General features: G+C 41.2%; 1 protein-coding gene across 1 annotated transcript in view; it reads left to right on the top strand.

Annotated features, from left to right (window-relative positions):
* Positions 1 to 23503, top strand: part of SMG5 (SMG5 nonsense mediated mRNA decay factor) — a 2571376-nt gene that overhangs the window by 1615524 nt on the left and 932349 nt on the right. Inside the window, exon 14 of the mRNA XM_044079814.1 lies at positions 22078 to 22153. Within this exon, the coding sequence (XP_043935749.1) occupies positions 22078 to 22153 (76 nt within the window). The remainder of the gene's footprint in view (positions 1 to 22077; positions 22154 to 23503) is intronic.

A 23503-nucleotide genomic window follows, 5' to 3' on the forward strand; every position in this document is an offset into this window, starting at 1 on the left:
CTGCCCCCCTTGTGAAGAGATATGACGTGTGAGATTTTCCATATGTTGGGGATGATGGCTTCTGATGTGGTTCGATTGATAAGGACAGAGATGGGGTATGCAATTGCATCTGCAGCCTTTTGTAAGTAGTCAGCTAGGAGGAGATCGGCAGCCAGGGTGGTGGGTCTTAGTTTCCTAAGTAGAGTCTTAATGAGTTGAGTGGAGACTGGTTGGAGACTGAAGGGAGTTATGGCTTTGGAATTGGTTACGTTTGGATTAGAACCAGTGGGCATGAGTTGGCTTTCTAAAGTTTGGATGGTTTCAGTGAAGAAGGTGTTAAAGGAATTGGCAACATCTTCTGAGGGTTTTTGATTGGTGGCATAGGGGTTTGGGGTGGTGGTTTGTCCTGTGTGGAGGAGTCTGTTTATTCCTGCTCAGAATTTTTGAGGTTTATATTGGTGTACTTGCTGTAGGTGGTAGTAGTAGTTCTTTTTATCTATAGTTATGGATTTTTCGCATAATTTCTTAGTTGCCCAAGTAAGAGTTGGTCAGGTTGGGTTTTAGTTGTCCGATAGGTGGCCCATGCTTTATTTCTTAGTGCAATTTTGGTCCTAGTATCTTTAGTGAGCCAAGGTGCAGCATTGACCTTGGTTCTCCTAGTCTGACTAGGGGCATGAAGGTCAAGAATAGCCAGGAATTTGAGGGTGAAATAAGTGACAGCTTCATCTAGGGGAAAGTTTTTTTAGGGCAGACCAGTTGCATGCCTTTAGTTAAACTTTTTGTTGCTTCTTATAGTTCTATAGGTGGGTTGGTGACAGTAGTTAATCTTAAGCTTGAGTATATATGTGAGGCAGTGATCACTTAGATCATCTGGTAAGGTGCCTGCCGTGTAGAGATGTGGGGAGTTGTTGATGAGTATCCAATCCAGGGTACTGGCTTTGTTTTGTGATTTACCTAGCCTAGTGGGTGAGGTTATGGTTTGGGTAAATCCATGGAGGTTTACATGGGTTGTCTAGGATTGAGAGGAGCAGGCATTCCAATCAATGTTGAAATCCCCGAGGATTATGGTTTCCTGTGGCTGGTTGTTATTGAGCCAGGTTGGGAACTCCTCAAGGGTGTCTGTGTTCTTCCCTGGGGGAATGTAGACACAGACAATGTTTATGCTTTTTTGATTGTTAATATGTAGCTTTGTGATAATAATTTAGGCATTATTGAATGGGGGGGGGGGGTTGTTGGGTGTCTATGGTGACAGATAAGGTGGACTTAGAGTATTGCTACCCCTCTGCCCTTTTTTGGGGTATGATCAAGTCTATGCATGTTGTACCCTGGCGGCAGAACTTCATTGTCCTTAGTGTCAGGTTTTAGCCATGTTTCTGTAAGGCAGAGTACATCAGGTGAATATACTGCCAGGAGGGCATGTAGGTGCTGGATTTTGTTATTAATGCTTCTGATGTTTAGATGGCAGGCCAGCAAGAAGTCTGGGGGTCTTTGTGAGGGGTCTATATTGGTTGGGGAATTGGTGGAGAGATTAGGGGCAATAGTAGCGGTTGGACCAGGGTTTGGTTGGATGTCACCATCCATGGTGAGGTTATTTTTTATCCTAGCTATGAGATTCCAGATCCTGAGTAGAGTACAGTAATAGTACCTTGGTTTGGGGCAGATGTATTTAGGCCCAATAGGGACATAATTGGATGGGGTTGGTGAGTTAAGAATATGGGAAGGGGGAAGTTGAGCGTTATTGTGTGTAAGTGAAGGAGTTGAGGTTCTGAATCTAGGGTAGTGAAAGCCAAGGTATCCTGTGTTCTCATAGGATGAGAGTAGATATGGGATGAGTAGCAGGGATGGCAGAAAGGTTAGCAATAAAAGTGTGGGGATAGACATTGTAGTTAGGTCGAGATTTGGTAGTAGTATGGGAGTAAAGGAGGAGGGAGGGGGACGTGGTGGCAGGTGGGTTTGGTTGAGGTTGTAGTATTGGTTGTTGCTGATTGGTTGTAGAGGAGTTGGGTGTGGCTAGATAGATATAAATTAAGCAATAGTAGGGGCGGGTGGGATTTGTTAGACACCTTTTCTAGATCAAGGACTTCTTATGCCAGATCTGCATTTCCTGGATTTGGTTAACAGCTCTCCTCTCTCTGTCCAGCCATCCTTTCTAACCTCTAAGCTTTGGGAATCAGTAGTATCTGAATATTGTTAAGTGATCAGTAGGACATCTAATGTTACACTAAGTTATTACACTGCTGTACTTTCCCCCTCAGTGTTATGTAGTGCAGTTAGCTGGGAGGCGATTTTTTGGTATTGTGTAACATAATTTGCATTTTATGTTTCAAATCATCATTGTTATTTCTTGATACATACATAGGAGCTGGGCCCAGCTGTCAGGCTTTAGGGACAGGATGTGCTCAGAGTTGCTGGATGGTGACATTGCCAATGCTAACAACGGGATCATGTCCCAGAGCAAGAAACCTGTGTGAAAAAAAAGTGTTGAGTTGTGATTAGTAAAAAAGGATTAACACAGTCTCTGACCCATTAATGAGGGTGTTCTATTTCAACTTGTACTGTAAAAACATGATTTCATGCATATTTAGAAATGTTAGATGAGTGGGGCAACCCTGAAAAGTTTAGTTTCAGATCTTACCAGTGACTAAATGTGGCTTACTGTTGTCTGCATTTCATTAATCTGTTTGCTCGTTTCACTGCACTGTTCCAGCCATATGTTAATGGCAGTGATTGGATGAAATGCTAGTCCTTGCTTTGTATTAAGATACTGTTTTTTTTCTTGGCTATTGAAACAGTGCTTCCTGCCATGTTCCCCATGTTAACATTGCTGCCTGAGTACTTCCTATAGCTGTCATTCCCTTCTGTACTACATTGCCTATTTCTTATCTTTCATTTGTGTAGTAATTAGGCCTTTGCCTTACATTGTTAGCAGCTGTTTCACAACTGAAGCATCTTGTTGGGTCATCAGTCTGTTCCATCTCCTTGCAAGACCACTCAAGAAGTCCCCGTTCTAGTAAAAATTTCTCATGTAGTTTAGCAAACTTCTCTCTTTCCTCCACAGTGAATGCTGACTTTTCTCGCACAATAAAGGGAAAGGAAAACTGTCATAAGTCTAAGCTACTCAAAACTATTAAGAAAGGATATTTTTATAAAGGGGTGGAGCTAGACTTTCCAGTTTTATTGACTGAAATACAAGTGAACTTGGCAGAGGAATGCCAGAAGATGCAATCTACCCTCTACTTCAGCATGCCTTTTTAACTTGATCTCACAAAGGTGGCTGATAGGAAAATTCAAACAGTTGGGTTAATGTGCAAGAATGAAGAGCTAAATTACTGTATAATTGAATGGTGGGACCAAGAGTGTTGTGGTGAGAGGGATTCTGACTGCAATTAGGTGACGTGCCGTACCAGGAGTCCATCTTGGATCCAGTACTCTTCAGTTGTTTGTCTCAGACTTCCAAGGGAAAAAAGAAAATAGGGCAACAGTGATAAGTGGGAAGAGTCTAAGGAAGGATGTAGGAGATATTAGTGGGCATGTCAATGGTAGTTGAGGCTTAATGCAGTCTAAAGCAAAGTACTGCACTTGAGGCCACATAAGCCTTGCTTTTGAAATTATCAGCAGATTTGAGTGAATCTGTTGGCAGCAGAGCAGGAAAGGGATTTGGTGGTATTGAGTTAATCTGGAATAGACCCAGCAGCAGAGTGAGAGAATTAGCAGTAGCAGAGAAAAAGCTGGGGTGCACCTTTGGGGTGAGGCCAACTTGAGAAACAAAGGGGTAATGTTTCCACTCTACAGGACCTTGCTTAAGCCACACCTTGAGTACTGTGTGCAGTTCTAGAGGCCAATAAGGAACTGGACATGAGTCTGCTGAACAGAGTCTGTAGGGTAGCTCCCATAACAATTAGTGAAATGGAGAGAAAATAGAAACAGTGACTACAAGAGCTAGAATTGTTTTTACTCGATTCTGGAAGAGAGTGGAGAAACATGTTAGTTCATAAGGTTATGTTAGGGAAATGTAAAGTGGTCATTTTGCGCAGGAAGGAGGGGGAGGGGAAGAGGCTTCAAATTGAAGGGACTAAATACTCCTTAGATCGCCAAAGGTATCGCTTCACATAGAGGGTTATGGACCCATGGAAGGAGCTGCCAGAATGTGTAGTGGGGAGGAAATCTATAGAGGTATTCAGGAGGATACAAGACAGATGGGGAAAGGGTGAGGGGTAGGGCAGAGAAAGAAGGCATGTAAAATGTTAAATATGCTTAAAGGGCAAGTTCATTTTTCGAGCTAGTGAAAGAAGGAAAAAGCTGGGACAACTCTACATTAGGCTATCTTGTGGGTGAAAAGAGCCTGGTATTTTCTCCACAGTTTCTTCTGACTGGGCATGGCCGGACTTTCATCCCTGGTGCTGTTTCTTCTGATTGACATCTTTGAAGATTCTCTTGACTTGTGTATTTCTTATGCCCTTGTCATGAGTACTAAAGTTTGTTGGGTTGTTTGAGATGTGGGATTTATCCACAATCCAGTTTTGCACTACATAGTTGTGATATTCAGTAACCTTGTTGGATATGTTTTGCTGTAAAACTGCTTTGCTGAGTATGTCGTCGTCACCTTGCATGTTTTATGACTCTTGTGATCAATTACCAGGCTGGTAGTCTTTTTTTTTTTTGTTCATCATCTTATTGAGTAAAATTTGTGGTTAATGTTGACAGAACAGTTGAGAGTAGTGTACATATTTTGGCCCAGGTATTGACATTAATGTCTGCCATATGATTATTCTTCACTGAAAACCAAGATGAAAGCAGACATCTTATCTAAACTGATTGCTTCTTTCAGGGGGTGCAGTTTACAAGTTGTCAATTAGAGCTTCATCTCTTGATTCATTTAACTGTGTATGCCGTATGGAGAGCAAGAGTACCTGCATAAATGTTCTTTATTAGATCATTGATGCAGTATTCATTACTTCTGATACTTCACTGTTATGCATCTCATCCATCTAGCCAATCTTCGCAAGCTCAGGTTCTTTCCTACTGTGCAGTCCTTAGGCACGCAAGAGCATGCTGGTATAAGAGGAGCAGATGCCCATGCGATCTTCAGAAATTTCTTGTTGCAATTTGTACATGAAGATGCCTCAGTGTCAGCATGTGAATAGTGTCTTCATCCTCAACTAGTATAGCTTTGGAGCTCAGGCTTAGATAAGTACCCTGTTAGGAAATCTTTATTATTCTTCTAGATTTAGACTTTTACATTATTATTTTGCTACTTACGTCTTTAAAAAAAGGTAAATGTGGCTGTAGGAAGTAGACTGTGCAGACACTTTCACCCCAATTGTATATTCTGCCTCTGAGCAGAAAACTTTGTCCAGGCCTATGACATCTATAAAAGTTTTGCACCCAAGACCTTTTATGGTTTGCTATCACATAGTCGAATCCACTATGTTCAAGTGTTAAGATGTTTGGAAATCAGAGGACCGAACAGAAAATATGTCGAAGTAAGAATTTCAGTAAAGTCGAATGTCGACTTTACTGAAATGCTCCCTTCCGCTCAACATTAAAAAACAGTTTTTGCAGGGGGGTGGCAAGCCCCCTGCACCCCCCCCCCACACTTCCCCTGCTTATATATACAAACTCAGCGATCACACTACAGTGAGGGAAAGGGTACATTTCCCGATCCCCACTATAGTACGATCTGCACCACAATGTCGAACCTTACAACAGTGAATGCTCGCTATTGTAAGGTTCAACATTGTGGCAATTGCATTTACAGTTCAGCTAAATGAGTTTTGCACATACTTTGTGATAGTAAGCCACCTTTTGCAGCTGGTTGTATACCCTTAGACCTTTACCTCAAAAAGAAATGCTTTGGGACCTTGGCATGTTCTACCATCTACTCAGCAGGCTCTTCCTCCTCTCTCGTAAAAAGATAAAACTGGTGAACCAAAAGTAAAACCACCATCAGCTTTAATAGGACAAACAACAAGTGCAAACACAACTGACTTAGCGCTTTCACCCAACTAGGGCATCCTCAGAGTCAGTTAGTAAAATTTTAAACAGTCCTTAATAAATGAAATTCAAACAACTTTACAACCAATGAGCATCCAAATGCAATAAAGTTGCTGTAATGGTCTCTAGAATTAACTCTTAGCAATACAACACACTTTCAATAATCAGAAAAAACTGAAAAAACTTTTTTACTGCTCATTCAATCCAAATGTTTACTGATACCATGTCTCAGAACATTTCCCCTGAAAATTCCACCTATATTTTTATTTTTTAGAAAAACCCAAATATATCAAATACTTAAAGCTTTATGTTTTAATATACATACCAAAGATGAAGTGTCATTGATGCCAGGTCTTGTACTGGCATCTAATCTAATTTGCCATAGGCATTCTCTAACTTCAAGTATATTTTTATAATCTCCCCCAAAATCTTGTCGATGATAAAAAATATGATTTTTTTTAAATTCAAACAGTCCTTACTATGCATGTACAAGGAATTAGTTAACTTTTTATTTTTTATGTCCCTGGTGTGTTCCAATATTCTTTGTTTTAATTTCCTTGTGGTCATACCGACGTAAAACGCTGTGCGTGATAAACAAGTGGCCACATATATAACCATATTTGTGTTACAATTACAGTAACCTGGACACACCAGGGACCTTTTGTAGTTACCAACTTGTACATACGGACCATCATTGATATGTTTTCATGCCTTACATTTTCCCATCCTTGCAGATCTTTGACCAACAGGTTTTGGAATTCTCTCGAAGAGTTCCTTAGTATTTGCACCCCTACTATTTATAAATGTTGGACCATCTTCTATAGCATTTAGCATATCTGTAGGGAATATGTTGTGCCATCCCATTTCAATGACTTCCTTCACCTTACCAGACGTAGTGTTGTACTGCAACACAATCCCTGTCTAGATGTCAGTATGTTTGTGATGTTTTCCTACAGCCTTTTCTGTATCTCTTTGTTTGTCTATTAAAATAGGTTTAAAGTCTGTTTCCCTTCTTTGGATAATGTCATTCTTGGTCGATGTTAATAAGTCTATAAGGTAACCTCTTTCCGTAAATAAATCAATTAATGTATCAACTTCTAAAAATGTGATGTCATCACTTACTATACGGGATGACCTAATCATCTGACCCTTTATTACGTTTTTCTTAATGTAATGTGGGTGGCAACTCTCGTAGTGTATGAAGATGTTACTGTATGTCTTTTTCCTGAATAAACTTGATTCTTTCTTTCCATTGTTTGTTTGTTTCCATTGTTTGTATATAAATGCAAATCCAGAAAATTGATCGAACTCTTACCAACCTTACTGGTGAACCTCAAAAAAGTTGTAGTTTGATTTAAATAGGCTATGTAATCATCCAAGTCGTCTTGAGAACCCTTCCAAAGATATAATATGTCATCCAAAAATCTTAATCATTTTGGATGCATAAATAGATGACAGAACATATTGGTCCTCCCATTCGGCTAATACCAAGTTGGCAAATATGGGAGCACATCTAGCTCCCATTGCATCTCCCATACACTATTTATAGTATTCACCCTCAAAGTGAATATAGTCGTTTTCCAGGACAATTTGCATTAAGTCTACCAGTAAGCTTCTTTTAACTTGATGAATACGACTGTACTTTCCCAAACTTTTGGAAAACCATTCCAAACCTATGTCTTGAGGTATTACTGAGAATAAATTAACTATGTCAACTGTAACGTACCAAAAATCCCCCAGATTGGAGCTTAACAGGGTCCTGAGGCAGTCCAGACAATGCCATGAATCCTTAAGTATGTGTGGTATACAATCAAGAGTATTTTTACTAAAAATGTCAATGTATGATACTAAAGGTTCCGTTTTGGATCCCCTGGCTGCCCCAATAGGTCTAAAGGGAGGGTTGGTAATGTCCATGTGTATCTTGGGAATGCCAAATATACTGGACATGACTGGATGTTCTACTGTCAGATAGTTGTATTCATCCTGACTGATTATTCCCTCACAAAGGAAATAATAAATTTGCCAGTCAATCTTGGTATATGCCCTCTGAACATCAAATTTAGACACCAAGACATAAGTGTCGGTGTCCTGCAGTATATTCTGCATGTTCCACGAATACTCTATTTGACATTATAACTACCCCCCTCCCTTATCAGGTTTCATAACCCTGTATTGTCTATTTGTTGACAATTCCTTTAAACAGAATTCTTCAGCAGGTGTCAAGTTCTTATGAATACTCGGTCTTGTTTCAACCACTCTTTTTATCTGGGAGGTACATAAGCGTTCGAAAGCTAGTACCAAAGGATTTTGTGGCGGAATAAACAAACTACTCCTCTTGACTGTGTTAATCCACCTCTTCCTCTCAATTCTGGGTTTGTTCATAAAGTATAACTTTAAATTTAGTTGTCTCGTATACAATTTTAGGTTAATAATAAGTTTACTTATGTCATGTTTGAAACTGGGTACAAAAGAGAATCCTTTATTCATCAGACTTAAATGACTGTTGGAAATATTCAGATCTGAATAATTATAGATGTTAAAAGACCCATCACCTGTGATAATTGGACCTTCATTGTTGTCAACATTTGTATCTAAGCTAAGGGGGATAACAAGTGAATCATAATTCTCATTGTTCATTAAGGCATCAACAGAATGGTCAATACTATCCAATGCCAATTCTGTAGTGCTAATAGTATGATTCATACTGTCCTTTATCAGTAATGGTTGTTCTCCCTGTATTGCCAGTTCCTGTTGGAATTGTCCCTCCTCTGCCCCCTACCCCTCCAGTTGCCTCTTACTTGTTGGTTCTGCCAGTGGGGTGTTCTTTCTTCCATATGGTTCTGTGATTGACCCCGGTTCCTTAACCGATCGGATCGCCTTAATGGGGGTGGGTTCTCTAAAAAAAAAACCCTCCCTCATCGACATCAACTTGCATTCCACCCATATCTTCTAGCTCTGTCTGCATAGTGTCTCTTCTGTTATTATATATGTCCCACTTGTCCTTCTTTATTATTTGGCTTAGGTTAAGCCCTTTTATCCTTTTATTCATTTGTATCTCTTTGAATTTTTCTTTGTTTCCTTTCCATACTAATTTGTACAAATTTGTCTAGATCTACCATCATCTTCTCAAACCTGTTTTTATAGTTTTCAAACAAGTCATTAATACTTTGAGTGTAACCAAATCGATCTTCAAATTAACAAGCCTACTGGTGTTATCTCTAATGATAATTCTCATCAAATCTAAACCCGTTCTGTCAAACAACTCCAACATATTCCCATAGGCCTCGGAGTTAGCTTCATTACCCATAGGGATCTTGAAAACCCTAAGGCCTTTTGGTACTTGGTTAAGTTCAATAGAACGTTACAAAAAGACAGTGTCCATCTGTAAAGATTTGTATTTTTTTTGCTAATTTTTCAAATTTAGTGTCCCTAAATCAGAGTTTTGGTCCTCCCTGGTACTTCACCCAATACAGGGGCTATTAAAAAATCTTCAATGTCATACAACGTTGTTCCAGTTCTATTTGCTCTATTAGAATCTCCCATTCTATTAGACTTAATGTTGTTGCCGTAAACTCTCAGTGGGACTGTATTATGAGTTCTATCCCTATTAGTACCAGGTGGAGTATGTAAAGTAAATAGTTCAGCTTGTGAACTGGTAATGCTGTAATTTTTATCATTATCTTTGTTTCCTTGTAATAAAGAAATAATTTAGATTATTTCTAGAATGTGTAAAAATCTGTTAACCAGTTTACTGTGTAATTTAATTTAATCCTGACTTGTGCTCAGGATTAACTGTAACCTGTGGAACTTGTTTAACTTGCTTACTTATGTAGTCTCTGTAAATAGTCTGTTTGTAATATGTAATGCTGGTATTATGTAATGCTGTATCTGCTTACCCTTGGAGCTTTTCTCCCCAGGCCTCCGCTGAAAATGGACATGCATCCAGTCGGACTATCCCGGTCAACAAATGTAAAATAAAATAAAAATAATTTGTCTAGATATGTCTAGATACTGTATCATGAGTTGTTTTTATCAAATCTTGATTATTAGAATATATTATTAATCACTGTTTTAATTTAATGGACAATTCATATTTTTTGTCATCGACAGAATTTACACAAAAGATTTTGAGGGAGATTATAAAAATATACTTGAAGTTAGAGAATGCCTATGGCAAATTAGATTAGATGCCAGTACAAGACCTGGCATCAATGACACTTTATCGTTGGCATGTATATTAAAATGTAAAGCTTTAAGTATTTGATATATTTGGGTTTTTCTAAAAAAAGAAACATATAGGTGGAATTTTCAGGGCAAATGTTTTGAGACATGGTATCGGTAAACATTTGGATTGAATGAGCAGTAAAAAAGTTTTTTCTGATTATTGAAAGTGTGCTGTATTGGTAAGAGTTAATTCTAGAGACCATTACAGCAACTTTATTGCATTTGGATGCTCATTGGTTGTAAAGTTGTTTGAATTTCATTTATTAAGGACTGTTTAAAATTTTACTAACCGACTCTGAGGATGCCCTAGTTCGGTGAAAGCGCTAAGTTAGTTGTGTTTGTACTTGTTGTTTGTCCTATTAAAGCTGATGGTGGTTTTACTTTTGGTTCACCAGTTTTATCTTTTTACAAGTACACTGTTCAATCTTGGACTATCTCTTCCTCCTCTCTCAACTTTCCATCTAAGCAAAAATGGAGGAATAAGCCCAGTAGGAAAAGGGAGGACACAGAATTTTTTCCCTTTTTGCAATTCCATTCTGAAGTGACTTCCTCTAGTAAGATGCTTTCACAGCTCAGGATTGGCCATGCACTTCACCTCAGCCCTCTATCATTGCCCCTTTGGAGGCTGCTCTGGTGGAGGATTGGATCACTGCCTGCACAAAACATCCCCTGTTGCTTTACTTAAAGCAAGCAGGAAAGAACCAGTTATTAGTGTTATGAATGTTATTGTTGTAGAGGGAAATGGAGAGTTCCACCAGGTTTTGGTATGTAAAAACGTAGAGGGCTATGCTGTGGTAGTTTGGCAGCCATGGTTAGCACCCATGATCCCTTTGAGTAGATGCCTTACTAAAGAAAACTTAGAAAATCATGCACAGTTCCCTGTCTCATACCTTCCCTCTCCTGTCCTAAGAAATGACCAAAGTCCTGCTCAGGTCCCTGCAGACTCTTCAACTTGGCTATGTTTCTCTACTCCCTCCTCCCTCAGTCTTCTGTTAAAAGGAAAAAGGAACCCTCCTCAGAAAGAGAAGATTAAGCCACTGAACTCTGATCAGGAAGATTTATATTTAGCAAGCTGGATTTGAATCTGATAGATGTTCTTCATCTCACATTGCTGCAGTCCTTACTTATGGGTAGTCCGCTGTCCTCGGTCGGCCCGAATACCAAAGTATTAGGCTGACGTCGGTCATGGCGCTCAGAACTGACATCAGAGCGTCAGGGTATAAAAGCGCATGACCGACGTCATATCCTCAGTCTTTTTTGCCGCATGGTCCGATGCAGAAGCAGCGTTGCGAGTGCCGTTCAGCGTTCTGAAATTTTCGAATTCTGAGTTTCAGACCGAAACCAAGTTGGGCTAAGTAAACCGTTGGGGAATATTTTTGTTTTTTCTTGCCTCAGTTAATTCCGGATGTCAGAAAAAGTGAATAATTGTATTTCTTGTGGGAAACAGATACCGCATAGGGATTATCACTCTCTTTGCATTCCTTGTTTGGGACCGGACCACGACGTAGTCGGGTGTCGGTTTTGTGCTAGGTTTAATAAGCGCACTATAAAAAGAAGGTTAGATTGTGCTAGGTTAGTCTTTGGTAAGCGGTGTAATTATAATATGCCGTCGGATCCTCCGACGCCCGCTTCCACGAAGAAGCGCAAAGACAAATCCTTGAAATCTAGGCAGGTTGATTCGTCCGTTTCGGACGCCAGTCCTGCAGAAGCTACAGTAGAGCAGGGGGATCCGGCTGAAGTTTCTGTTGAGTCTCAGGGGGAAACTTTAATTTTGCAGGATGTGGCCTCCCAGGAGTCAGGTCAGGCTGAAGGGGCCTCTCAAGTTACTGTTCTCCCTTCTATGCCTAAGGTGGTTAGGCCTTCTGCTTCTATTACTAAGGCTTCTTCTAAGGGCAGGTCTGTTTTCCCTTCCTCTGGTGTCCCTCCAGGTACTTCTGGGTCTGTGCCTAAAAAGCACATGCTTAAAATGGCAGAAGATTTGATTACTTTAATTAGAGGTTCTATGCCCCCTCCTGATAAGAGGCCCAGGGTGGAGCCAGAGTTGGAAAGTTTGGTTCAGGCCTCAGATGACTCAGAGTCTTCTGCTGAAGATATTCTAGATTTTCCTCCTTATTCGGATTCTGATGCAGAGGATTCCACTCCTTCTGCTTCTCCTCCAGAGGATTTTTCATTTTCAGAAACTCTGCATTCCATGAGGGAGCATTTTAAGTGGGAAGGACAGGATTTCTCTGATTCAAGGAAGAGGCTTAGGGAATTCTTGTTTTACCACAGCATAGACCCTTGGCTATACCTCCTGTTTTGGATGTTGTTCAAGATGTTTTCTCGGAGGCTTCCCTTAATCCAGATTCTTTGCCTCCTGCCAGTTAAACCGGACAGATATTACAGGGTGCCTGAGGCTCATAAATATCTGTATAAGAGTCCTAGGGCGGACCCAGAAACTATTAGTCAGGGGCCTAAGGGTGTTAGAGCCTCTGTTGTAAAGAATCCGGTTCCTCTAGATAAGGAAGCTAGAGCTTTGGATAGATGGGGTAAGAAGGTGTATACCTCTTCTACTTTAGCAATGAGGGCTTTAAATTGCCAGTTTCATATGTTGAAGTATCAGAATTTCCTCCTTTCTCAGCTAAAATCTAAAGTGGATGCTTTGGCAGAGGGCATAGAGTGTAAAGAATTGCAGGATTTAGTACATGTCTCTGAACAGGTGGGTAAGCATTCTTTGCAGTGTGGTTTTGATGCTGTGCAGGCCTCTTCTAGGGTGGCTGCCACTGGTTCAGTTCTTCGCAGGCACGCCTGGCTTAAGGATCAGAATTTGTCCGAGCATGTTAAAACTAGAATTCTGGATGCCCCTTTACAGTCTGAAGTTTTGTTTGGTCCCCTGTGGAGTCGGTTTTGAAGAAAATGGAAGACAAGGCTAAGTCTATGCAGACTGTTAAAGATTTTTTGCAGGTGCAACCTCCAAAGTTTAGTAGAAATTGGCCTACTAAGGGGTGGACCTACCCTTCTTCTGATTCTCAATCTAGGGGTAGATCTAGGCGTGGCAGGGGCAGAGCTCACAGTACATTCAGGCCTAGAACTTGGAGTTCGCCTGCACAATCTGCAGGTGAGGGCAGGGGCCAGTCCTTTCGTAAACAGGCCCAATGACCTGCATTTTCAGCTGCCAGATTCTTCTTGCCTGGCAGCTCCTTTGGGAGGAAAGTTAGCACTCTTCAAGCAAAACTGGCTTTTAGTCACCCAGGACAAATGGGTATTGGACATTATAAACCGAGGCTACAAGTTTTATTTCCATACATTGCCTCCTTTCAAAGGCATGCCAGACGTTCCTCCTCGCCAAAGGATAGAGGCTCACAAGCACATTTCTTTACTTCTTCAAATAGGAGCTATTCAGCCAGTTCCTCTGTCAGAAGTGGGACTAGGATTTTATTCTCGCCTGTTTCTAGTCCCAAAGAAAGGGAACACATGGAGACCAATTTTGGATTTATCTATCCTCAACACTTATCTGGACATTCCAAAGTTCAAAATGCTGACGTTACAACAGCTTTTACCTCTGTTGGGAAAAGATCACTGGATGGTAACTCTGGATCTCAAAGAGGCTTATCTTCATGTTCCTATCAGGCCCAGTTGCAGGAGATACCTGCGTTTTCGGGCTGGAAATTTACATGATCAGTTCTCTGCATTGCCCTTTGGCTTATCTACTGCGCCCAGAGTGTTCACAAAGGTTCTGGCTCCAGTGATAGCCTTTTTCAGGTTAAGAGGAATACAGATTTATCCTTATTTGGACGATTGCCTGATTATTGCACAACACAAGGACGAACTTCTTCATCATCTACAGTATGTGATGGTAGTGTTAAGATGCCTAGGGTATTCTGTGAACGAAACAAAGTCCAGTCTAGTACCCTCTCAGGACATGTGCTTTCTGGGTGTGAGACTGAATACAGCTTCCCAGATGGCCTTTTTGACCCCGGACAAAAAAGCCTTTCTCTTTATTTCCATCAAATGTCTCTACAGTCCAGGCTGACTGCAAGGACAGTCCTTCAAGCCTTGGGGTTCATGGCATCTTGTATTCTGGTGCTTCCCAATGCCAAACTGCATATGAGGAAGCTTCAATGGTATCTCAAAAATGTATGGACACAACACTGCCAAGATCTAGACACTGTCATTCCAATAATACCTTGCATTCAGAAGGAATTTTTGTGGTGGGCTCAGGAATGTCACCTAAACAAGGGACTCTGTGACCCGACCAGAGGCGAGTCAGATTTTAACGACAGATGCCTCGGACAAGGCTTGGGGAGCACACCTCAATGGAAAATGGGTGCAAGACACGTGGCCTGTCAGACTTCAACATTTGCATATCAACTTGAAGGAGATGTTAGCAGTTCAATTTGCATTGATGGCTTTCAGGGATTTACTTCACCCAGGACAGGTGTTGATTCAAACAGACAACACTACTGTCATGTGGTACATCAACAAGCAAGGGGGAACCCATTCGTACCCTCTTTGCAGGCAAGCGATGATTTTGTGGGAGACTGCTCTCAGTTTACAACTCAATCTTCAGGCAAGGTTTCTACCAGGAGCACAGAACTCCTTAGCAGATGTGTTGAGCAGACAAATGGTGGATCCTCACGAGTGGAAACTGGATCCTCATGTGTTTCAAAAGTTGACAGTGTTATGGGGGACTCCAGACATAGATCTGTTTGCTTCTCCACTAAATTACCAGTTGCCAAGGTTTTGCACAAAAATGTTTCATCCCACAGCTTGGAAGGTGGATGCTCTATCATTCAGTTGGAGCAATCTTCACGTCTATGCCTTTCCACCTCTGCCTCTCATTCCCAAGGTACTCCTGAAGGCCAGAATAGACAAGCCATCCATGATTCTGATAGCGCCGGATTGGCCTCGACAGCACTGGTACCCACTACTGAGGAGTTTAGTATGGGAGCCTCCATGGCCTCTGCCTTTGATTCCGCATCTTTTGTCTCAGGAGGGCAATCACTTCCTCAATGTCAAGATTCAGTCTCTGCATCTCACAGCCTGGCATATTCTGTTCTAGACCCTGGAGGGTCTCAGCTTCCACAGCAAGTTTTGAATGTTATTTTGGAGGCCAGAAGGCCTAGTACAAGGAAAGTTTACGCAGATAAATGGAGGAGATGTTTTCTTTGGAGCAGAGCGAAGGAATTTGATGTTTCCAAGCCTGATTTAAGTGTTTCTCTTCAATATCTTACTGAGTTATTGGACAAGGGTTTGTCTTTCTCCTCGATAAAGGTTCATGCTGCAGCCATTTCTGCTCACTATGATTGTGACCCTCCTTTGTTTTCCCATCCTTTGTTTAAGCAATTTCTTAGAGGGGCAAAGAACATAAGACCCCCACGTAGAGCTCCTACTCCTGCTTGGGATCTCAATTTTGTGTTGGAAAAACTTACTCTACAAACTTTTGAGCCTGCAGCTACTGCCGAGTTAAAGTATTTATCATGGAAGACTGCTTTTTTGTTGGCCATTACCTCTGCAAGACGGGTTTCTGAATTACAGGCCCTTATGGCAGTGGAACCTTTCCTGATTTTTCATAAGGATAGGGTATCTTTGCATACTAATCCTTCCTTTATGCCTAAAGTGGTTTCTAGTGTGGCCTTGAACCAAACTATTAATTTGCCTACTTTTTATGCAAACCCTCAAAATAAAGGGGAGAAGATTTTGCATACTTTGGACATTCACAGACAGTTACATTATTATTTGAGCAGAACCAAGGGGTTCAGGCAGTCTCAGCAGTTGTTTGTTTCTTTTGCTTTGGGTTCTCAGGAAACCTGTTTCAAAACAAACTATTTCTAAATGGATTGGGTTTTGTATTTCTTTCTGTTATTCCCATCATGGTAAGGAGGTTCCGGCTGGAATCAGACCTCATTCCACTAGAGCTACTGCTACTTCTACTGCCTTTCTAAGAGGGGTAGCTACAAAAGATATTTTGGAAGCAGCCACTTGGAGTTCAGTACATACTTTTTCCAAGCATTACCACCTTCCTCTTTATTCTAAGTCTAGGGCTGGATTTGCCTCTGCTATATTACAGGGCATTTTGGCAGCCCCTAATGCTTTATGATTTTGCCATCCTCCCTTTACCTCTGCTTTGGGATTCTACCCATAAGTAAGGACTGCAGCAATGTGAGATGAAGAACATAGTACAGTTTTGTACCTACCATAAATGTAGATGTTCGAAGATCCACATTGCTGCAGTCCAATTTACCCTCCCTCCTTCCCCTCTGTAGTTTGGCATGGTAATATGGTTTGGGTGATGATTGTTGTTGGGCATGTTTTTGGGAGGTATCCTGTTTTTGGGCTGTGGTCTTTCTTTTTAGGGCCTTCTGACATCTGGGGCAAGAAAAGACTGAGGATATGACGTCGGTCATGCGCTTTTATACCCTGACGCTCTGATGTCAGTTCTGAGCGCCATGACCGACGTCAGCCTAATACTTTGGTATTCGGGCCGACCGAGGACAGCGGACTACCCATAAGTAAGGACTGCAGCAATGTGGATCTTCGAACATCTACATTTATGGTAGGTACAAAACTGTACTTTTCACCATCTGAAGAAATTTTATCTGGACAAATTCTTCAGGTACTACAGATGAAAGCCTGAAAATTTGGGGCCATTCCTCAAGTTACTGGTGGCCTTTGAGGAAGTGTTTGCAGCTGTCTCTCACAGACCATTGCCCCCCCCCCCCAACAAAAATGGTAGACTTTATTCCATTCAAGATGGTCATAAATGTTTGTGTAAGCATCCAGTGCCAGATTCTGCTGTAGTCTCATTAGATCCTTACTTAAAAAGGAGTTAAGATTGCTGCAGCCCCAGCTTACTCCCCAGTGGCTGAGTCAGGCCCTAGATAGGTTTGGCAAGAAGGTGCATACATCAGCCATCCTTTCCTCATGGTATAATGGGTAAAATCTTCTCCGTTGTTAGGTTTGAGAGACACTACCCCCTCCACGCCAGAGAAAATTTAAGCCCAAGGAACAAAAAGAAGCAGCTTAGGAAAAAGTGGCAAGGGGAGAATAAGGGCATGCCTGGAGGACCCAGAGGGCTTTTCTCTAACAAAAAACAGTTCTGACTATCCTTCTTCCCCTCTTCAACTCCCTGCCCTCCTCTCCTCCCACCCCATATATCCCCCAAAGCAGCATGAAGCCTGCTTGTCTTCTGTAGACATCACTTTAGATGCTTGGGTGCTAAAGATAATTAAAAAAAGAAGATTACAGATTTCTGTAGACATCTCCACTTGTCCTCCTAACATCCCATGAGTTTTAAAGGACCAGCAGTACCTTATTTCCCCAGTAATGTCTTACCTGCTGCAACAAGGGGGGGGGGGTCATACAGCAGGTGCCTCATCTAGGAAAATGATTTTTTTCAGGGCTTTTCTTGGTTCTCGGGAGGAATGGCAGCTCTAGAGTCACCTTGGATCTTTCAAAGCTCATCACTTTCCTGAATATTTACAAATTCAGAATGTTTTCCCTGCAGCTCCTTTTGCCTCTCTTGCACCCAAAGGCATGCATGGTCACTCTGGTTCTTGGGGATGATCCCCTGCATATCCCATCCCATTGAGGTGCACCGAGATCTTCTGTCCAGTTCTATGCTGCAGATTATTGTCAGTTTACCTTCTTGCCCTTTGGGCTTTCTACAGTGCCAGGAGACTTCAAATGTGTGGCACCGGCCAGTGCCTTCATGTTTAAAGTGTCCACATCTACCATTACCTAGATGATTGTCTGATCCAGGGGAATCTTAGCAGGTGCTGGCTGCTTTAAATTTCACAAAATCACTATTTAATGGCCTGAGGTTTACCCCAAATCTAACGATGGTTTTTGATATGATAACATTACTAGTGTACCTCTTGGAGACCTTAAAGCAGACTGCTTTCTTCCCACCAGAGAAGGTAAAGAATTATGTAGGTTACTTGCAGGATCTGACAGCCAATACAAAGTCACCACCAAAAAGTTTCTAAGAGCTCTGGTGTTCATGTATTGCACCACACTTGATGGCTCCCATGGCCATGCTCTGCATGCAAAAGATGGAATGTTAGTTGAGATGAGTGGACCTGAAATTCTAGCCCTTTGAACCAGCAAATCTCCATCATAGTAATGGAACTACACTGGTGGGGGGAGCAGACTTAAAATATAGGTGTGCACTTTACTAAAGATGCCCCCCACACACAGACACACACAACCAGTCCATTTACACAGATGTCTTTGGCCTTTTCCTGTGGATCTTTCTCACAGGGCCTCAAAGTGCAGGGCATATGGTATCCCCAACAGAGTGGAAATCATATGGACATAAAGGAGATGCTGTGTCTCACTCAGGGACTGAGGGCAGTGAGTCAGCTTTGGAAAGTGGCAACACTCCAGACAGTGACACAGTGCTACAGCTAGGTGGTATGTACCAATAAGCAGGGGGGAGCAAAATCTTTCCATTTGTGCAGTTTAGCCATTGTAGCTTGAGAAATAGGGTTGCAGAGCTAGATGCATCTGAAAGCAGTCTACATCCCGTCAGAGCTAAATTCTATCAATGACGAGCAGATCTAAGACCAATCTTCAGGAGTGGGTGTTGTACTAGATCATCTGCCTGCAACTAATTTGCAGCTGGTGTATTCCACAGATGTTTGCTTCTAAGAAAAATGGGCAGTCAAGACTGTTTTGCTCCAGGAGCCCATGCAGATAGGCCATGGAGATGGAATCATTTTCTATAACTTGAACAGACTATTTCCAATATACCTTCCTCCCCTTCCCATGCTCCCCAGAGTCCTGCAGATAGTGAGAAAAGAAAAAAATGAAGATGTGGACAAACTTTGGCTAAGACAGTCTTGTTTTCACTGCTAATATAGATAGAGGGATACCATGCAGTACTGCCTGACATGGTAGACCTGCTGTCTAAGAGTTTGCATCCATCCTAACCTGCAGAAATGAAGACTAACAACATAGAAGATGGGATGCTAATGCAATTTTGGTACTGATATACCGAAGATGTGCTCTGAATTTTTAAAAAGCCAATAAGCCTACCACTGAGAGGTTCTACGTTTCCAACTGGAAAGGGTTCTCATTCTGGTACTGTAAAGGAGGCCAAGAGCTGAGGAGAGGTGGGGGTGGGGGGGTAACCCTCATACTACAATACCTGAGTGACCTGCTTAAGCCTGGATTTGACTACATCACTGTTAAGGTACCTCTCTCAGCAATTTCCAGCCTCTTTGTCATGGTATCCACACTTTTCTTTCTCTCCCTAGGTTAAACAGTTTCTCAAAGCCACCAAGGAAAAGAATTACTCCTTCCTCGGACTTTAACTATGCACTTGAAAAGCTTGCAGAGGCCAGTTTTGAGCTAACATATAGCTCTTCTCTGAAATGTTTGTCCTGGAGGTTCCCAGAGTGGCATTAATGCGTACTTCAACTTTTCTGGTTTTCCATAAGGACAAGGTAAGCCTCATAACCACCGTTGTGCTGTATATGGTCTCCAAAGTCGCTCTTAGAAGGCTGTCAGCTAATGGTCCAACTTTCTCCACCCCTAGAATAAGGGAGAACGAATTCTACACTCTTATCTAAACAGGTAGTTGAGCTTTTACCTGGACAGGACTAAGCTGAGCAGTTTATCTCCTTTGCTGAGAAAAAGTAAGGACAGCCAGTAATAAATCCTGAGTACGAGGCTGTACCTTTACATTTGTTTCTGCTATTACAGCAAGGGCCACAACTTTCCTGGTCCAGTTAAAGGGCACTCTACCAAGGCAACAGCCATCAGTGGTAGCTTAAGCAAGGACCAACACTTCAGCCAACCACTGTCATTAACATATGGCTGCAAACAGTGCAATGAAATGGGCAGAGTAATGAAATGCAGAGACCAGAGAGACACATACACTCACATTTAGTTACTGGTAAGATCTAAAGGAGTGAATTCCAGGCCCATCTCAAGGGCAAACACCTGGTTCTCGTTCCACATTGTCACTAAACGCTACAAGCTTGGCACCCTGCCCAGAGCTAGGACAAGGTTTACTAAGGCTGTCATCCATGGCATCCTTAACAATGACTTGTAAACAGCTTCCACTATGGAGCCTATCTTAAATTATAGGAGTCATCCTAGAAGTAATTAATACTTCAGCATTAATATAATGATGAACATAGTGCAGTTGCTTAGGTAGCTTACTATATTAGTAGACATTCAAATAGATCACTGTTGCAGTACCTCTTCTCACACATAATCCAGTCCCTACCATAGATCCTATCTTTTTTTCTTCTTGGGACAAGTTTGGACCCATTCTTTTCATTCTGCTTACCTTGTCGGGGTAGGATAAAATTCTGAGTTTGGGTGCAGCTGCACCTTGGGTAGTGCTTACCCCCCCCCCCCCGCATCCTCTGGTGATCTGAGCTCTGACAGGGAGATGTCACTTATATTCACCTTGTCCTAGAAGTGTTTAACTTAGGATTGCTGACAATGAACCACCTTGTATTACTGGGAAAAAAAAAAAGCTGTGAAGACTTTATTGGCATGGATGTATGCTGCATTTGTACCACCACATTCTTGTGCGTCTACAAATGGGTGCACAACCGCATAGGGAGAGAGAACCTGAGCTTTGGAAGACTGGCCTGATTGATGAGAAGCCTTGTGACAAAGTCCCTTTTTCAGCGGAGGCCCGGGGAGAAAAGCTCCACATACAATAAGATACAAAAACATAAATTGTTGACATGACAATAGAGCTCTTATACTAGTTTAACTACACTATGCATTCACAATAGAGCTCATATACTAATTTAGTTATGCATACACAATTTCACACATCAAATAAGATACAAACATAAATCATTGACTTGACATTAGAGGACATAAACTATTTTAGCTATACATTCATACTTTCACACCATCATAATGTTTGAAATTATTAGCTAGTCTGTACGTATTCTGTGGAGTCTTGGTTGAGAAACTTCACATAGTAGTAATAAAGTGTGTGTTCTTGACATAAGAATAGCTGAAGTTTAAGTCTAGATATATGCATTAATTGTATACTTTTTTGTTAGGTAGTTATGGATCACCCATTTATCCACCCACAGACCTGTCTAATTTAAAGATGCTACAGTTTATTTTCCATTTCTGGTGATATTGCAAAAGTAAATGCATTACTGCCCAAAGCTACTTTCTCAGTTTGACTGCTTAGCTCTTTCTTGGGTGCAAGGTCTTGATCACATCATTCAATTGTTCTGAATAATTATAATTTATTGGGGATGTTGCTTTATTTACGCAGTTTAGCTTTGAATCTATGTATACACCTTGTAAAGCTGCTTTTGGTGCCATCATCTACTTTGAGATAGATTACTCTTAACCTTTATTGTAGCATTATTGCAATGAATTTTGCAAAATACATGAGAGATGAGCATTTGACAAGCCATGCCACCATTTGCTTTGATTTTAGCCATCTTTTTCTTTGACTGTTAATGTTTAGCTGTGGTAGTGCCTAATAGACATCCCTGGTATTTTGTACACAGTTTGAAAAATGTGTAAGCATTCAGTAAAATATAAAAATGATGCCTATCTTGATACCTTTCTGATATGCAAGCCTTAGCAGGTAAAGATGCAGATTTTTTTCCCTGCATACTTTTTTTCTAATTGTTTTAATTGCCATTATTTAGAGGTATATATGGTTCAGTATTTCAAGGGGGCAGGTAGTCTGGTGCCAGAGATGATTCATGGAAAAGTGAGTGCAGCAGTGGTATAAGGTAGCTTCTCGGAGCAATACCTCAACATTTCAACAACCCTTACTAGATATATACTGGTGATTCCAAATGAAGTTGTAGTCGTGCTTTTATGACTTGGTTAAGTGGTTGGGTGTTTGACAGTTGTGTGCATCAGCCACATCAGAAAATTAATATTTTCTAATTTCAGAGTTCACAGAGTTTGTGGAATCGTCTTTCCGTACTACTCAACATTTTGCCATCAGGAACTGCTCTTCTGGAGGCAGGTATGGGAAATTTCTCAGTGAATTGTAAAATTTCTTGTGTAAGCACTAGTAAAGCTGATAAATGAATGTTTGAGCTTTATTTTGTCGTTATGGACACAGGAAGAGGAGAGAAAGAAGGAAAGGTGTGATGAAGAAAAAGCAAAATGTTAAATTTCATTTAAAGGTTGGACTAGGTAGACATATTTCTGTATCAGCCATCATTCTTGCTTCTAACACTGCAAATATCTCCTAATTAACACTGTTGTATTAGGGAATGTAAATGGTGCCATTGCCCTACTCATAAAATTCCAACTGACACGTACATTGAATGCTTTAACTGCATCAAGAGCCATCAGCAATAGCAGTGTTTTCTTGCATTCTCCTATCCGTCCACATCCCCTTTTTCCCATTTTTAACATGGGGTGAGGATAACATTTCAACAGTGACAATCTACAGCCAAAGTTTCCACCGCCAGGTGGCTGTAGTTCTTCCACACCACATGCACTTATACCTATGGCCAGTTTAGAGCATCTAGCCCACCTACTGCATGTTTTTGGAATGTGGGAGGAAACCAGACCACCAGGAGAAAATCCCATGTAAACACAGGGAGGACATGGAGTCCCCACCGAAGGCATTCCAACTGAAAATTGAACTGGAGAGCCTCTTGCTGTGAGGAAACAGCACTATTTGCTGTGTTACTGTTCCACCTTCAGTGTTGCGACCACCCAAAATGTACCATTGTTCTATTAATGTTATCAAATGTTTCCTCTCTTCCAAAAAAAATGCATTGATCCACATCTATCAATATTGAAAATATTTTTTAAATGCTCTTAGCTAGTATCAACACTTTGTAATCATGCTTTAAAATTCGGATGGGTTCATGTGAAGCTGAGTCACAAGGATATCTACTCTTTTTGGGTAATAAAGTCACTGCAACTTTCTTCTAGATGCTGGTAACCCCCACCCTCCATCTTTTTAGAGTACTGATCTGATGATGTCTCTGTGTCCATTTTTCAGTGGATGAGTTTTCAGATCTGACCACAGATCTGTCTTTGGCTAAGCTCAAGCTCCTCCCCTTACCCATAACCACCTGCAAAACACAACATTACCTCAGAATTTCGTTTGCCACTCCTTTGCTACAGATGCAGATCTTTGCTCAGGCATACGTGTCTTTGAGGGAGCTTTTTTTTGATCCAATGATTTTCATTCTTTTAGACCTTTTTCCTTTGGTACCTTAAACTATATACTATGGTTATGCTCTTACCTCCCCTTTAATAGTTATTTAAATAGTTGTTTCATTCCCTTTTCTTCACCCCTCACACCTTTGGCACCATCTTTTCCCTTTAAAAATTATTTTTTATGTATTTCTGT

This window comes from Protopterus annectens, chromosome 8.part0 (assembly GCF_019279795.1).
Source record: "Protopterus annectens isolate FY-2018-M chromosome 8.part0, PAN1.0, whole genome shotgun sequence".
NCBI lineage: Eukaryota > Metazoa > Chordata > Ceratodontiformes > Protopteridae > Protopterus > Protopterus annectens.